This window comes from Panicum hallii, chromosome 6, assembly GCF_002211085.1.
Source record: "Panicum hallii strain FIL2 chromosome 6, PHallii_v3.1, whole genome shotgun sequence".
In the NCBI taxonomy this organism is placed as follows: domain Eukaryota; kingdom Viridiplantae; phylum Streptophyta; class Magnoliopsida; order Poales; family Poaceae; genus Panicum; species Panicum hallii.
The window spans coordinates 39,960,945-39,978,526 of NC_038047.1; the positions used below are offsets into that span (position 1 = coordinate 39,960,945).

A 17,582-nucleotide genomic window follows, 5' to 3' on the forward strand; every position below is an offset into this window, starting at 1 on the left:
CCAATGATAATGGGTGTTATGTTCTAATTGGAAGTAAAATTCATAGACAAAATGGCCTTAATGTGTTTTATCTCTTAATTAAATGTGTTTGCTCTTGAAAATTTGCGGAGACATGGAACATGTTAGGCTATGTTTAAAGTGAATACAGTAGTGAAATTGCAATTTGCATCTAAAATAGATGATAATTTGATGAAATAACAAGCATGTAGAATTGACATTGTAGCTTTGCGGGAGTAAGTGAATTTATTCCTTGAAAATCAGGAGTGGATTCGCCAAGAGAGAAGGTAGGGTAAATGGCCAACATGAGTCAGCAAAGCATATTGTACGGAAAAGAAAAAACATCAGATGGAACTATTTCAACAAAATATACAAATAAGGTTAGTATTTGACTTGGAAACCCATTTTGAGGCGATTTAATTTGAAATATGCAACCTCAACAAGGCTTCTAGTAGCTACTAAGTTTTCTATTAAATTTTTTCTCTATTTCCGTTAAATTTCACCCACCACTACACCAAAGGTGGATCCTTATGGCCCACCCTTGCCCAAGACAAGCTCTACCACAGCCTATTTCCCTCATCATTCCTCCAAGGGTGACTTGCTGGTTGCTCCAACCCTATACCAAACCACTCTCATCGCACGTTTGTTTTCACTAATAAAACACCATCTCTTATGCCAAAAAAATGAACAAAAGGGTGAATAATCCATGCTATGTGTTTATTTACGTCAACACTCATTAATCCAAAAAAAATTGTACCAACATTCCTCTATGGAGCAATTGCTGCGCAAATACCAGAATTCGTGCACACATGATGATATCGTGTAGCCCAATGGACAAAGTTTCTGATACAAACGGCACAGATTGTACCATTCGACTAGGGAAATCCTTGGCCAAATGGAAGATGTATTGGCCATTGGCCATGGTGACTAACCTAGATCTACAGGCAACACTCCCTCAACGAAAGAGAGATAGAGCTACTTAAACAAGGACCTGTCCGTGCATTTTTCGCTAGCTAGCTAGCTTATCCTATTTGAGAAATAAAGAAGCACTTGAACCAATAGTAAGACAAGCCTGGAAAAATCACATATATGAGCTGACCATTTGAGCCCATGATGAGAACATGTGGAAAGGCTTCTATAGTAGCTAGTAAGGTTACTATTGAATTTTTTCTCTATTTCCATTAAATTTCACCCCACCACTACGCCAAAGGTGGATCCTTATGGTCCACCCTTGCCCAAGACAAGCTCTACCACACCCTATTTCCCTCATCATTCCTCCAAGGGGGACTTGTTGGTTGCTCCAACCCTATACCAAACCACTCTCATCGTATGAATAGTCTAAGGAAGTTGTAGATGTGGCGTACCTAATCAAAGAAGATATTCATCTTTATCAAGTGGCCACCAATCTGAGAAGGAGCTCGGGACCATCGCCCTAATTTGTTTGTGGTTTTATAGCATAGTTGTTGTTAGAGTTTTTTCTTTTCTTGTTGTTTTTTCTCCGCACCCATTTCTCTTGTTCTCTCTTAGTCGTCTTAAGCCTGGAAAGCTTCAGTCGTATGGGGGTTTGGAGTTGTTTATATCTCTTTAAACTTCTTCTTCTAATAAAAACTACGGTAAATCTCTCGTCGTTCCCTTCAAAAAAAAGAACATGTAGACTTTATTTTTCATCTTATTATTGATTCTTTTATCTAACATATATATGTGTTCTGTTCAACATTTCTCCCTCGTTGTTTCGTGAGCTGTCAAAGACTCGAAAAGCCGGAGGGATCTAGCTGCACTACTGAACCTTTCCGTAGTCTTTGTGGTCCTTGACTTGGTACAGGCACATGAAAAGAAAGCTCTGCCGCTGGAGGAGATCATTCTTGTCGGTCTCGCTTTTCCATGGAGCGATCAGCTTCTCAGCTGGCTGGTCCTTCACGCTATGGTAGGCCCGTCGTCGATCCGGGCGCGGCCCTGCCGCATTGTGATGCGAAAAAGACACGGAGTACGCTACGTACAAACCGACCTAGCTGCATGAGCTACACCAAAAGCAAGCACATGCATAGCAAACGTGCAGCCTCAGCACAAGCAAAAATCATCACAAACATGCATGTAACCCTAATGCAACTGACCTAGATCAAGTAGCCATTTGTAGCCAAAGGTTCAGTTCGTGTAGAGTGGCCCGTTGCTCTTGCATCTCTACAACTAGACAGCAGAAAAGGATCGTCTCCCCCTCCCTGATGACGTGCTGCTAGCTCTCTATGCGCTATACTCCTCAGCTTGTTGTGTAGCTTCGTGGTTACCAGAAGCACATGCATGGATGATGCTTGTGATGCTCGACAAGGGAGATGCAGGGCTACCCGAGATAGCTAGCTGCATGAACTTGCAGCGGTGAAAACACTGGTGTGGTGATGAGGCGATGTGAATACAAATCTTGATCTCGTCTTCGTGGTTACCAGAAGACATGCATGGATGTTTTGCTTTGTCTGGCAAATGCAATTGTGTTGAAATCTAGTAGGGTAATCACAACGAAAATAACAAAGCAGAAAAGGAATGAAACAACAAGATGGAGACAGCAGTGACGTACGTTCGGTCACGCATGTGTCATCAGTATATACTGCCTGCACCTGAACTTGAAATCTCCATCTTTACGGGGAAGACCAAAGGAGATCTCCCTAGGCCAACGAGAGGATCTCATGGAACTCAGCGAAGGTGAGGTCAGACTGAGGTCCATGCATGAAACGTTGTAAGCACACCGCACACTGTGCCACCTTCTAAAGGCGATCAGGAGGGCCGGCGGAGAGAGGGCATCGAATGATACGGACTCGTGGGCACTTGGGCTCAGCACGCAGCTGGTCCTGCATGCGAGGCCGCCCGCCTGCAAAAGATGGCTCCATTTGCCCACTCCTTTCCAGCTCGATCGACCCTCACCTCAAGGCTCGATCTCAGGCCCATTCACCAACTGGTTAACTGAAAAAACTACTGCATGCAGCAAGCAAATAAGGCCAGGGCAGTGACGCAGAGTGTGATCAGGAATTCGATCAGGATGCCAGTAACCTGAGAATTTTCTATTTTCCTGCAGTGTCTGCAGATAGCTAGCCTGCCTGATCGGTTTCGGTCTTCGACCTCCTGGACCTGGACGCGTCAAGGCGTCCATGTCTCTAGTCTCCACGAGGTGATCGATCGAAGCGGCCGGCCTTGCGCAAAAGCCAGAAAGCCTCAATCTTTATGGGGAAGCACGCCGCGGATCCGCCATGGCTAAATCCAGAATCTCATGGGAGTTAGCACACGCTGCTGAACTTCGAGGCCCCGAATGATTAGCACTGAGATTCTCGCGCTCTCTCATGGCGGTGCCCGGCCGGGGAGAGCATGGAGTGAGAGCCTAGCTTCTTCCTGCAGCAGCAGCAGCAGCTGGCGACTTGGCGAGGGTTTGGATATGCCAATGATGCCTGCCTTCCGGCGGCATCGCTCTGGCTTTTCCCCGGAGAGGCTTGCATGTGTTCCAGATCCCCTCCCTCTCCCGGCCATCATTATCCCCAGCCCCGGTCCATCACCAGGCCACTAAACAAAGGGGATTATTCGCAACAGGACATGCTGCATGCATGGTACAGATCAAGGCTACATATAAGTACACACTACACTTTATGGCCTGTGTACCACATGAAACAAAACAAAACAAAACAAAGCAGGCGCTTGTGATTGTGAGAGTAAGCTGGTGTGGCTACTTGCCATGGCTGCTTTTTGTGCGTGTTCCTCCTATCGGCTAGCTTTTAGGTGAGGGACGGAACCGGGGCCGGCGTCGATCGACATGATCTCAATCAGGCCATGGCTGCAGCCTGGCCTGCACTCTCATGCAGTAACAAACTAACAACTAGGCAAAAGCCAAGCGTTCCATTTCCTCGTAGGTTCTTCGGCCGATTACTAATTCAGTTGCCCATCATGTGCTCATTGGTAGGGCCTGATGCAGCCTCTCGGCTACAATAAAGAAAATAGCACAACAATAACCAGTGCATATTTATTTCTTGCAATATAATGTTGTATATACTTGCTCCTGCACTTTATTTTTGCCGAATAAAATCGGTTATGTACTTTGTGAGCAAATAGATGCACCATGCACTCATATACACATGCACATCTGCATGCTCAATTTTTTGATGAATTAAAAAAAAAGATTGGCTTTGATTCAAGATCTAGCACACAGTACTAGCTACAAAATCAGCTTCTGTTTCTGATCGATGAGGCCGAATAATGGCACTGTAAACCTCTGGTTGGTGAGGAGCAAAGGACGCCGCTGATGCACTTGCATGTGAGCCCGGGCCTACCGGAGCTCTCGGCCCTTGTCACCAAACCAAAACGCTGAACAGTTGGCCTCGCCAGGAGATAGTAGAGTGCTGCACACGTTTTGCCCCCCGGACAGGCCATGGATTATAGATAGATTTCCATGTCTGCGTACGCCGTGCAGGAGCTTGTATGTACGTCAGTACGTGCGTGTGTACACGCAGGAGACAAGGAGCACGGACGAGACGAGCAGGCAGCAGCAGCAGCAGCTAGCGGTTACATGGTGCTGGACTGCTGATGTTGTCACTGCTTGTCAGGGCTAGCTTCCCTCCCCTTCATGCAGGTCTTCATGCTGCGTCGCCCTCGCCCATGCTGACTGAGTGACAACCTGATCGGTCCAGACAGCGCTCCAACGCGAGCTGCCGCCGGTTGGCATGGCTGCCGATTTACATGACCGTTGCCCGGCGCCCCGGCCGACCGACCGGCAAGACCGGTCGCGCACGACACAGGGGCTCGCGCGCGACTGTGCAGCCGCTGAAGACCTGAACCCAGATTCCTGATCAGTCTCACTGTTCAGCTGAACTTCATCGACGGATGCACTGACGTGTGAGGGCAGAACTGCAGAAGAGAGAAGGATACCTACCGACCGTAGCTTGACTGTAAAAGCATGCATGCTACCTTCAGCAAGGAAATAGTATTTGCTCTACAGTTCTGAAAGTACTGGCCATGGAGAGTGTAACAATCAGCAAAAGGTTTGCACAGATTAACAACTGCAAAGCAGAGAATAACAATGATGCTTGCATGGAGCTTAGCTTGGAGAGACGACCAGCTAGCCGATCCGACCGAAGAAGATTTCACAGGAAAGCAAGCGGCTTGCCCCTGTACGCCGTTGGTTCGATCGATCGAAACGGATTCCTTTGGTCTGAAGCGAAGGGCTTTATCTCTGTGTGTGTGTGTGTGGAACAGAAGCTGGGGAGAATAATTGCGGTTGCTCTTCTCTACCCCCGGGGCGTGGGTCCTCACATTCCTTTTGGCATTACCAAACACTCATCCACAGTGCTGGCCTGCCCCTGCTGTGTGGTGCCTGCCCGATCCATCAATTTTACATGAGGGCCCCCTCCATTATTTTTTGTTCTTTCTTGCTAGCCCACACAACCAGATCACTCCATTGCACCTAGTCAAATTGGCTTTAATTTGATGGACCAGTTTAGTTGAGCTGTAGATTTAGATATGCATGTCTCAGAGGTAGGGATGAAAGTGATGACACTAATAGCTAGGTTGGTCTGAGTCACTTTATTTGTTGGTTCATTGTTTCTTTGATCTCAAATCAGGATTTTTTTTAGTTAAATGTTTGGGGAGGAAAAAGCAGTGTTTTTTCCTTCAAAAATTGGTAGTTTCTTTTGCAAACATTGCCGATGTGAGGTGCGGCGATGCATTTTCTCTGAAATTTCTGCGATGGTTTTATAACTCAGTATGCATATAAGAAATTTTCACATTCCATCTATTTATATAATTCTTCACCATTTACTTTACTTTTTATGTTTTTTTCTAAAATAAAGTACAACGCAGACGCTTACATACCCTAAGAATGCACACAAGCACTCCCTACCTTATAAACTCCACTCCTATGAGAGACTTGGCAAGTGGCCGGGCTTGAGGGTAAATTCAGCATGAGCCAGACATCACAAGAAATCAATGGATTGAGTAGGAATTAGCTATCTATTTTCAAGCCTCACAAAAGCAATAAATCATGCATATTAATGGACATCACAGAGGATGAGAGGGGCCACGGCCTATGTCTACAAGGAATCTCTTCCCTTCTAAGCTGGCAAATCTAAAGATTGACAAATTCACCATAAGTACCTCGCTCTTGACCAAAAACATCACCTATCAATGAAAAAGGTTAATTCTCCATAAACATGAGAAATCATGCTGAGTCAAATACTGTTTAATTTTTCCCTCAACATTTACAGTACCCAAAATAAGCTACTTTTGGTTTGTCCTCATTTTGGTTTGTCCTAAGTGAAATTATCTTAGGTTTGACAGAACAAATATTCACATCTATGACGCAAAATAAGTTCACCATGAAAATATATTTCTTGATACATTTTTAGATAAATTCAGTCAAACATAAGATAGTTTGACTTAGAAACAAACATATAGAAATACTACCTCATTTTTGTTTATTTGGCGCTGGTGGATGGAAACTTAGGCTAATTAACACTTAAGTAGCTGTCTGAAACATCATGTAAATAAAAACGGAGGGTAGTAACTATATTTTGAGACAAAGAGAGTATATGCATATACACATACTACTATAAATATTTAATATTTAAACTAACTTTGGTAGCAAATCTAAAATAGAATCTCCACTTTTATTGAACAAATCTTTTAAATTTGTTATCAATCAAAGTTCAATAGTATGAAAGTTTGAAAGTCATCATGTCAGCTTCCTGAAAATGGAGTTAAAGTATGCTCTGGCAACTGGGCCCGCTAAATCAGTAACTAACAGAGAGCCCTTAATTACGTGAACTACTGTAACCACATTGTTTAAAAAATATCTCTAAGGGCATGAGGCCCAATTAAGCAGGGCATTGACTTACAGAGAACCCTTGCGTGAACTACTGTAACAGCATTTTTTTTAAAAAAAATGTCTCTGAGGGCATGAGACCCAAGCAGGGCATATCATTGATTTGATCGTCTTCAAAGGGGATGTTTTGCAGCTGGACGGAAGATCATGTCCTGATCCCCTCCTTGTTTCTTCTCCCTTGTATTGATCTTTCCCAAAGCTTATGTGCTCCTGTCCTGGAACAGTTGCAAAGCATGCTGGGGAGCCCCACATAATTCCTTAGCCTAACAATGCTACATTTGTCCCCATGTGCGAGCCCCAAGACAGCAATCTAACCGGCTCTGTATCCCATTACGCCCTAGACAGTGGTTACCATTGTTTTGGCTTTAACTTGCTGGTACTTTCTACCACATGCGAGCTGCTGCAAGCGACTGATGTGGTGGTCAAGCAAAGGATAGGATCTGGAAAAGGCAGTCAAAACCACCCTTCTGTTTTGTGACACGACTAGGGCCAGCGCCAAGATGGATGTAGAAGCATATGCATGCTTGCTTGGTTGGATCACTGGTAAAGCAGCAGCCTGCAGGTTATTTCAGGCAGTGATATATTCTAGTACCGAATTTGCAGCTAGCTTCTCCTGCTGGTCCTGTACTTCTGGTGTACACTGTAACAGTGCACCAGTAGCCAAAGCTACTGTATCTCTATGTGTATTCAGATACAGTAGCTGGTTGTCGTTCCATTATTATTCATGCTGTGGATGACTGATGAGACGTGTCACAGCATCATGTAAACCCTCAAATGATCACACACGAGGCCCGGCCCGGGATCCGGGTGACACTGTATGTGTTCTCTGTACCCGTCTCATGATTATCTCTACTGGGCCCTCAAATAACCAAGGCGCTTGATCTGTAGGGGGCAAACCCTGATGACCTGATGAGCAATATTTACAGTAGAGTACTGGTGCTGCCTGTGATTAGGCATGCATGCTAGCCTAATTAATTACTCCCAGTCCAAAAACATTTACTTATTTGATCTGCGACGGAGGTATTTAGTACTCCCTCCAATAATTTTTAACGCTTCGGATGTTACATGCTTTCCGATACATATATATATATTCCTTGGACCAATATTTTCTAGTGGAATAATTAAATTTACAAAATCTAAGGAATATGTGAGGCTATGGGAGCTTTTTGTTCAAGAAAATCCACACCTGATTTTTAATGATTCCAAATTTCAACATTTTTGAAGTTATTTTTTTTTGAAAGGAACATTTTTGAAGTTGTTGGTAACATATTTAACCATTATCTTGCCCAGAACTTAAGTACCGTGGCATACAGGTGAGAGTATTTGAAAGATAAACATTATTCAGCCTGCTATAAGAATTCTTACGGTATTGCTATATTAAATACGGAAATATAAACGATATATATCTTCCGCGTGTTCTGGAAACACCTGAATGAAGAATAATATAAGCAGCAAAAGGCGAAAAGATAATATTGCCTTGATCGAAGGGAAACCTTGTTGGTCAGCTAAACAATCATGATATTTTTATTAGATTATATACAAAGTACAATAGTACCTAGGTATACAGCAGTGCAATGGCATGCAAAGAGCGGTGTCCCAACGGTACATGTGTCCCGGTACAAGCGAGAGCACAACTCACGACGCAGCAGGTATACAGCAAGAACCCAGCAGCAGTGTGCATGCGCACACGCTTGGCCGAGATGGGGGCTCGAGCACGCAGATGAGACCTTCCATTTGGAGCCAAGCCATCAGCAGCGAAGTACCACCACTACCCTCTTACCTGGCGTTGCGTATGCAGTGCTACATCGTCAGTACGCGTACGTACTGCTTGTAAGTTGTACCAACATTCTAATGGCTCTCTCTCCCTTCAGCACAAGCTGCTACACACACACACACACTAGTATATCCTCAACTTGTCTTATAAGCGTCCAAACCAATCATTCCCATGGGCTAAGCAAGGACTCTCCCTGGAATCCTTTCAGGAAACAAGCATGACAACGGCCTGCATGTTTAATACTACTAAGATCGACGAGAATTCTATCCGAGACCAATCACGAGGCAGGAAAATCTAAAGAAACATCAGCCGGGCACCAGCCTCAATCAAAGACGAATTGACAGGCTACTTATATATATCCATCCATGTTTGTTTGTTTATTTGTGCAGCATCTGCTGTCCTGCAGGTTCACGGCGGCCATGGCCGCCGTGGTCTGATAAAACGGGCCGGGTGGCGGGCGATAAAATATGCAGGACGACGCTGTACTGGGGGCAGCGTTACGCACGAGGCGTGCGTGCGGAGGACGGCCGGCGACCCCCACCTGAGGGAGCAGCGCAGTGCCGGTCGAGGACGACGCCACGACGGCGCCAAGTAGGCGAGACCGAGGGTAGCAAGTGCCGGCCACAGCTAGCTTAGCAGCAGCCAGCAGCGCGCCCTACTGCGGCAGCAGCGGCTGAAGAAAGGGTCAATGATGCCAACAAGCTACTACGTACCGAGGAGTTATGGAGCAAGGAACAAATGTCCTTAAGCTGTAGCAGCGGCTATAATGTTCATTCAGGATCAACTTAACCTTGAGTGGTTTTGACAGTTTCTTTATTTGGTATGCTCAAGCACACTATATTCTTTTCCAGCATTATTTCGACTCCTTGGCCATGATCAATATATATTTTTGTATGTGTTCTTTTCTTGCAAGCATGAGGTGATTTTTCTGCATATGCTGGATTAGCTTCTGGGATGTTCATTTGCGTATGTGCAATCAAGATTTTCCAACTTCCTTCACAAAAATTAGGAATTGTCGGTCCAATAAATGGTTCGTAATGTGATTTATAAGCTTGGTAAGTCGACAGCTACTTATATGTAGGTAGTTCAGAGTGATATAATTATCATACCAATGGTTTAGAATCGGCGCATGAAATTACCCGTGTTTGATTCACTTTAAATAAAAATGCTTTACCAAATCGAACTCTTTCTTTTACTTGATTTGGGTAATTAGCTCAAATGGAAAAGTTTCCAGAGTACTCAGTCAATTCTTACTGATAAACTATAGAGATACTCAGTTTCTCCAGTACGCAAAATAAACTATCTCCCTCTATTTTTTAATCTAAGAACCTGCAATTTACCAGTACATGCAGTCCCTAGCTAGCTTCTTTCTTTAGGCTAACCAGTTATTTTTGTGCAGCCTTCAATTCAACACATCTTCTCTGTAGAATCTACACTCTCCACTCTGAAAAGTCTATCTTTTATATCAAGAAAAAAAAGATTATCTGGAACCCAGGCATCACATCCACAAGCCCAAGAACTTACAGCCAGTAGTTTTGGTATCCAGAGACCAGAGAAGAAAAACTAGTAAGTTATCACCCTCATGAACCCAATAAAACACCTACCAACTCCATCTCCTTCCTGGAGCTCCCCCCACACCCTCCCTGCATGATGCAATCCTAAAGAAAGCTGCTGAAACCTAAAGCTGGTAGAAAGCTGCCTCCCCTCTCCCCCTTTGGTGTTGTCTGTGTAGCAGCAAAGCCAAAAAAACAACACTGCTCCTCCAAAGACCTTTTCCATCCCACACCCCTCCCCCCCTCTCTCTCTCTCTCTCTCTCTCTCTCTCTCTCTCTCTCAAATTCATTCCTAGCTGTACCCACATCTCTCCCCACGGCCCTTTTGTTTTGTTTATTCACATCTCTCATCCGTCCTCGCTCTCATCTGGTCCGGCGGCGAGCTCTATATGATAGACATACCGGTGATCTACCTCCCTCCGGCCTCCGAGCTTATATAGAGATGCCCCAATTCCGTTGGCCCATTCCCATCGCCGGACCACCAGGCCTGTGAATTGTGATCGCGAGCAAGAACACGGAGAGATTTGTTCGCAGGAGAGAGGAGAGGGGATCGATTCTTCGATATCTTGATCTGGTTGTGGTGGCATTTTGTTACCGAACCTAAGTGACGGCGGCGGTGTAGCGGTGCGGCGCCACCATGTTGAGTTCCTGCGCGCCGACGGCCCTGCCGCCTCCGGAGGCGGGGGCCGCGCCGCCTGAGCCGTTCCGGTCGCTGCAGATCGCCACGACCAGCCCCGCCGGCGCCAAGAAGAAGCGGCGGCCCGCCGGCACTCCTGGTAAGCGCCTGTCCGTCTGCGAAACATGCATCCAATTACGCAGCACGTAAGTGGAGGAGACGATTAAAAAAAGCTTTTTTTTTAACGTCTCACTCTTTCGTGGCAATGGCGCCGCCGCGGAGCAGACCCCGACGCGGAGGTGGTGTCGCTGTCGCCGCGGACACTGCTGGAGTCGGACCGGTACGTGTGCGAGATCTGCGGGCAGGGGTTCCAGCGCGACCAGAACCTGCAGATGCACCGGCGGCGGCACAAGGTGCCGTGGAAGCTGCTGAAGCGGGAGGCCGGGGAGGCGGCGCGGAAGCGCGTGTTCGTGTGCCCGGAGCCGAGCTGCCTCCACCACGACCCCTCCCACGCGCTCGGCGACCTCGTCGGCATCAAGAAGCACTTCCGGCGCAAGCACAGCGGCCACCGCCAGTGGGCCTGCGCCCGCTGCTCCAAGGCCTACGCCGTCCACTCCGACTACAAGGCCCACCTCAAGACCTGCGGCACCCGCGGCCACACCTGCGACTGCGGCCGCGTCTTCTCCCGGTACGTGCTGCTGCCGCACACCTGCTCTCCTCTCCTCTCCTCTCCGCTCATGGCCGCCCTACTCCTTAATCTTGTTTAGCCAGCCATTAATCAGCCAGCACCAGCCGCTAATCCTGCCATTAGTCCGGCCGGTCTTTTTGGCGTATCTTTCAGCAATCTTTTCCCTCGCGAGATTTGGCAAAATGGGGGCTCCAGAAAGGCGTGATGATTTTTGGGGAAATTTTGCGGGGTCACACTCACACTCTTGTCTTTCCAGGCATCTACCTCACCTTTATCATCTCCTAGCTAGCTTCTGCAGCAGCAGCTGCTGGCCTGCTGCTCCATCTCTCTCTTTTGGCGTCCGTCAAGACGAGAGAGAAGAGAGAGGAGAGAGACGGCTGGGAAGGGACAGGCACAATTCCCGAGAGCAGCAGGCGGCGGCAGCAGCAGCAGCGAGCCTGTATCAGTGTACGTGTAGTCGCGTACGAGTACGTCGGCTGCTTTTCGCATTTGCTGCCACGGCCATGGCGTACGTCTAGGCGAGCTACCCCGCTTGGCTCTTGCGGGCGGGGGGGCTCCATTGAATGCCTGCCCCCATCCACGAACCAACCAAACGGCCCCAAAGCAAAGCTCGCGCCTGACAGAGAGATCGCACAGCCCCTGATCCCCTTGGCTTCTCTCAGTCACGCACCCTTGTCCTTGGCGCCAGCGGCTACCGCGCTGCTTGCAAGTCGGATCCCATCAAACCCTTCACCACCCAGCAGCAGATGCGCAGCCTGCCCTGATAAGGAGGCTCAGCACTCGAGCAGCAGCTCGCACATGCGATACAGCCATTGCTCGATCGCTAGCTACCTAGCTTTTGGGTTTAAGCATGGATGGAGTAGCTGGACGGTGTGTGTGAGTCAGTGAGTGTGATATGATGCGCCGTTTTTACAGGGTGGAGAGCTTCATCGAGCACCAGGACACGTGCAACGCCGGCCGGCCGCGGGCCGAGACGTCGCCCTCGCCGGGAAGCGGCGGCGGTGCCGGGTTCGGCGTGGCGGCCTCCACGTCGCACCAGCAGCAGCAGCGCCAGATGCATGCCACGGCGGCGGCGGCGCTGTCGCGGACGGCGTCCAGCGCGAGCCCCTCCAGCGGCGGCGGCGGCGACCTCGGGGTGAGCCCGGTCGCCTGGCCTGGCCCGGCGATGGCGAGCCCCACGGCGGCCGCCGCGGCGTTCCAACGGTTCGACCCGGCGTTGTCGCCCCCGACGCCGCACGAGCGTCCCGGCGCCCACAGCCTGGAGCTGCAGCTCATGCCGCCGCGCGGGAGCTGCGGCGCTCCTGCTGCTGCCGTCGGGTGCTGCGCGACCCAGCACTCGCCTGCTGTTGTCACGAGCCCCCGTCTGAGAGCGGACCCGATGCGGCTACAGCTGTCGATCGGGTTCGGCGGCGGCGGCGCGCGCGACGACGACAGCGCGATGTTGGCGGCGGCGAGGCTCAAGGAGGAGGCCCGGGAGCAGCTGCGGCTGGCGATGGCGGAGAAGGCCGCCGCCGACGAGGCCCGGGCGCAGGCGCGGCGGCAGGCGGAGCTGGCCGAGCAGGAGCTGGCGAGCGCGCGGCGCGTGCGGCAGCAGGCGCAGGCGGAGCTGGGCCGCGCGCACGCGCTCCGGGACCACGCCGTGCGCCAGGTGGACGCCACGCTGCTGCAGGTCACCTGCTACAGCTGCCGCTGCAAGTTCCGCGCGCGGGCGGCCGGCGCCATGAGCTCCGAGGTGGCCAGCTACGTCTCCTCCGTCGTCACCGAGGGCGGCGACGCCGAGGTCGTCGACGACCACCACCACCACCGGCGGCAGCTCAACGCCGACGACGCGCCGAGCCACGCTAGGATGATGGACATCAACTAGCGGCCGGGCAGCTCGTACGTCATGCATGCAAATTAAGGATCAGTTCTTTTCTTCTTCTTCTTCTTCTTTTCTTTTCTTCTTCCCCAGCTCGCCCACTCCTTCCGGCTGTTGTAGCCATGGATGAGGCTGTGATGGATGGATCGATGGATGGATGTGCTAGCAGCTGCATGGCGGTGTGATTAGACGCGGTGATGGGATCAGTTCAAGTAGTTCTATAGCTAGACTCCCATGGCGGGAGTCATGCTGGGACGCCGGGCAAGTGAAGAAGCTAAGAGAGGAGGGGTCGTCTAAACTAATCGCGACGTGCATGGAATCTTTCGCTTGTTTGCTTGCTGTTGGAGTTTCTTACAATAACATTTGTTCGATCGATCTAGATTCAGGAGCGTTTCGGCAGCCGTGCGTGTCAGCTCTGGTCATCGTTTCAGCTAACACCTTGATAGCTGCAGTTAAACCCTTGGACCCATTTTCTGCTAGTCTGTAGTTACTCCAGTTTTACATTTTTCTTCTCGTTGCAACCCAGAGAGGAGGCAATGGGGTGGGAAGCAGTGAAGAAAAAAGGTTCAGTTCAAGTGTTTTTATCACAGTTATGATACTTGAATCGCCTGAAACTCGGGCCTCTTCAGTTTAAGTGTTTTTAGCACAGTTATGATGCTTCGATCACCTAAAATTTGGAGCTCTTCGCTGTCATCGGCACCATCTTGATTCCCTTAGTGCCTAGGGTCCTTTTGGTTTGCGGAGATGCCCTCGGACTTAAAGAGGACGGATGCGGTGCCATTGCTGACTTGGTAATGGTGGCGGATGGTGGGCGGAGCGTGCGAGGGGCAGGGGAGGATAGCCAGTGGGCAGGACAGAGGAGGCATATCTATAGGATTAGCGGGGAGGCGCGGGGCGGTCAAGGGAAGGAAGGATCCAAGACGATCACAATGGTAACAACTAGAAGTATAATGGAATTGGAAGGGAGGATGGAGGAGGGGAGGACGGGGGAGGGGTGGTCCAAAGTTGGGACACCGCCTGGAGGTGAAAATGGTGACGGAAATTCCCGAGTATCGTTTCTAAAAAAACTGATTTCATTTTCGATCGTTTCTGCTTCTATCCAAATATAAAACTCAGTGCATCTAATTATTTTCATGTGTAACCGAAACAAAACAACAATGCTCGCCTGTTGGATTGAGCCATCAACGTGACCGCACAACTCAACTCGACTCCACTTAAAACCCCACGCCGCACAACTCGTGCATCCATTTTTCTGTTTGTCGTTGTGCCTAGTTTGGATGTATTTTTCTTCATAATATAATCGGCAGCTCTTCTGCCTGATTTTTTAAAAAAAATTATTTCCATATCTAAGATTGCAATTCTCGCTTATCGTGATCGGACGGCTTAGGTTCGTTGATGAAAAAGATAGTGGAGAAAACAATATTGTAGAAAATGCTTCACGATTTTTTGAAGGAACCTTCATTTGTGTGACATGGCATTAACAGCCCAGAGTGGAAGAATGTGAGGGGACGGACAGTGAGGGAGGCTGCCGCCGGAGGTCGACGAGGTCTCCGAGGGAAGAACCGTCTCCGAGCCCGAAGCGCACTGTTGCCGCTCAGCAATGGCACGGGTAGTCCAAAACAACACGCACACGACCAGGGACGATGGATGGACGAATGAAACGTTCCTGCAGATGATAATAATAAATGTGGGCAAAGGAAGCAGATGTGGACGCATGGTTTTCAGTGCCCTGCCAAGCTCCCCACTCACTTTTCTGGCCCACACACACATCCCCTCCCTCTCCTCTCCCTCTCTCTCTCATCCGGACACAAACACACTGAAACACACACCCTTTCTCTCTCTTGTCCTCTCTTCTCTCTCTCCGTTTGTCTGTCTCGCTCTGTACCGTCTCGTAGCACTGAAAGATAGGCAGAAAGTATTACTGCCCGTGTCTGCGCCCGCAGCGTGTGGGGGCGCCTGTACTGGTGGCACTGTAGCGCCACTGCTCCGGCCACTACCCTACTCCTCACCTCAACGGGCTGCCCGGCCGGCATCGACGGCGCCCCCGGCCGGCCGGGCCTCTGAAACATCACCGATCTGAGACGAATCGCCCAGGATTTCGTGATGCATGCATGCGAAACGTTGTGCAGGAAGCTACCCTCCTAGCTCTAGCTGCCGGCGCTCGCAGCGGCTACCGGCTAGCGAGAGCTCCGTGGTAGGCCGGCCGGTTGGAGGAAGAAATCCATCCCATGAGAGTGTTCGACGGATTGCTTCGTAGGAGAGCGGCAGGCAAAGGATTTCGCTTGCACGTGATGGGCACCCCGAGGAATATATGCCTTGTGCAGGTGACGACCGGCGTCTCCGCGTTACTATATTGGTGCTACGATGTAAAGGGAGGGGGGGGGGGGGCGCTGATTGTTCGTCCCTTTCTGTTGGTGATCAGATGCTAGTCACTTCGGTTACCTTTATATAAACAATCTGGCAAACTGAGAGTTTGTGGAGTTGATTATTAGCACTTGAGACCTAGCTTCCTCTTGCTGACTTAAACATGCCTATGACAGTGAGAGTGAGAGAGAGGATCTATAGTTTGTTCTGCCCATTGTACTCTTAATCTTAAACTCGGCGAAGTGAGTATCATTTGAAGGTGTTAGATTTCGCCGGATGTGTATAACACGGCCAGATACACCGTGTGTGCATTGTAAGCTCAATAATCCTAATGAAGGTTCGTATGATTTTGGAGACCTGTACGCACCATGGCGGAGTGCCGAACGAAGTACCACCACTCTTGCGAAGACGATGGGGAGCAGTCCAGGAGAGGTGTGGTGGATTCAGCGACCCACTAGCGTGTTGGGAGACCCTACAATACACAACTGTCCAGAGAATTAGGGCAGAGTAGCAACTCTCCGATGCCTGTTTAAATGATGAGCTTGCATTCTCCACTCTTTACATTCTACATTTACATATTGCACTTACATTTCCACTGTTTATCTTTTATAAAAATTTCATTCCTAGCATTGTGTGGTTAAAATTTACGGCGCAAAAAGTGATAGGGAGAACTAGAAGCTTGTAGAAAAAACTTCACTAAAAAACAATAACAAAGACAACCACCCTACGCAGCTATCTATGCGAAGGTCTCCCCAAAGGCACAAAAGGTAAGCCACATGAGTAGAGCTTTCTTTAACACCTCTCAGGATCAATCTAGTTGTAATTTAATTAGGTTGGCAAGGAGATCAGCGCTACAAAATGAGTTTGTATTATGCGTGAAAGTTACTAGGGCCACTATTGCGTTGCATGTTTAGGAGAAACCTACACAGAGCTGCGGTGAACAACCCGATCGATTGATTTCATGCATGCAGTACGAGCATCGCGTCACTGCTGCAACATCTCAGCTAGCTCTCCTTTTCATGCTGCAGATGCACGCATGGGCATGGCCTAACTCGGCAGTGTCAGCTTATACCTTGAGGCCGCTTTGGATCCTTTTCATCATCAGTGTCATCGCAGTTGGTCGTCCGGCAGCATGCGCGTTTCAGAGACTTAATTTTGCGGCGTTGCGAAATGCTCCGGCAGGGCTGCGGCAGACCCTGGCTTGCCCCTGTTACGGCATGTGTAGCTTTCGCTCGATTTGGATGACATCTCCTTGAAGCTTTGCCATACTGGCCTCCCCCCCTTCTCCCTCCTTTTAATTTGCTTGGTCTTTGTAGTTTTGGAAATTTAGATGTACTTGGCTAAGGTTTGTACTCCTCCGTTCCAAATTATTCGTCGTTTTAACTTTTCTAGATATAGATAGATTTCGCTATGCATCTAGACATAACAGGCTACTTTATTTTGCTATACATCTAGATATATGTTATGTCTAGGTGCATAATAAAATCTATATTAAAAAATCAAAACGACTAATAATTTAAGACCGACAATTAATTAGCTAGGTAACCGAACCAACAAAGCTTTTCTATGAACACAAGTATCAGGCACTCTTTGCCTTCTTTTCTTTATTATGTCTCAATTTGCAGTGAAAACTACGCTTAAAATTTCGAAACCCGTAGACCGTAGAACTATTGTCTTTACAGTAGCCAGAATCAAAGTAATAACGAAATCCAATAGCTAGCCCTAGTGCGAATCATTGTATTACTACTCAACATCGAAAGAAAGAAAGAAAGAAAGAAAAGAAAAGAAAAGAAAAGAAAAGAAAAGAAAGGGGGACAAACCTGAAACCCTACGAGTGTTGATTATTGGATAGAGATGTAGCGGCGCCGATGCGGAACTCCTCACA

The 17,582-nt window shown here is 48.7% G+C and overlaps 1 protein-coding gene across 1 annotated transcript; it reads left to right on the plus strand.

Annotated features, from left to right (window-relative positions):
* Nucleotides 1–10,432: 10,432 nt before the first annotated feature.
* LOC112897433 (protein indeterminate-domain 16-like) lies at nucleotides 10,433–13,881 on the plus strand. The gene is made up of 3 exons (XM_025965725.1): nucleotides 10,433–10,947; nucleotides 11,073–11,475; nucleotides 12,391–13,881. The coding sequence occupies exons 1-3, from the start codon at nucleotides 10,809–10,811 to the stop codon at nucleotides 13,337–13,339; spliced, it is 1,491 nt and encodes a 496-aa protein (XP_025821510.1). The 5' UTR covers nucleotides 10,433–10,808; the 3' UTR covers nucleotides 13,340–13,881.
* Nucleotides 13,882–17,582: the final 3,701 nt, after the last annotated feature.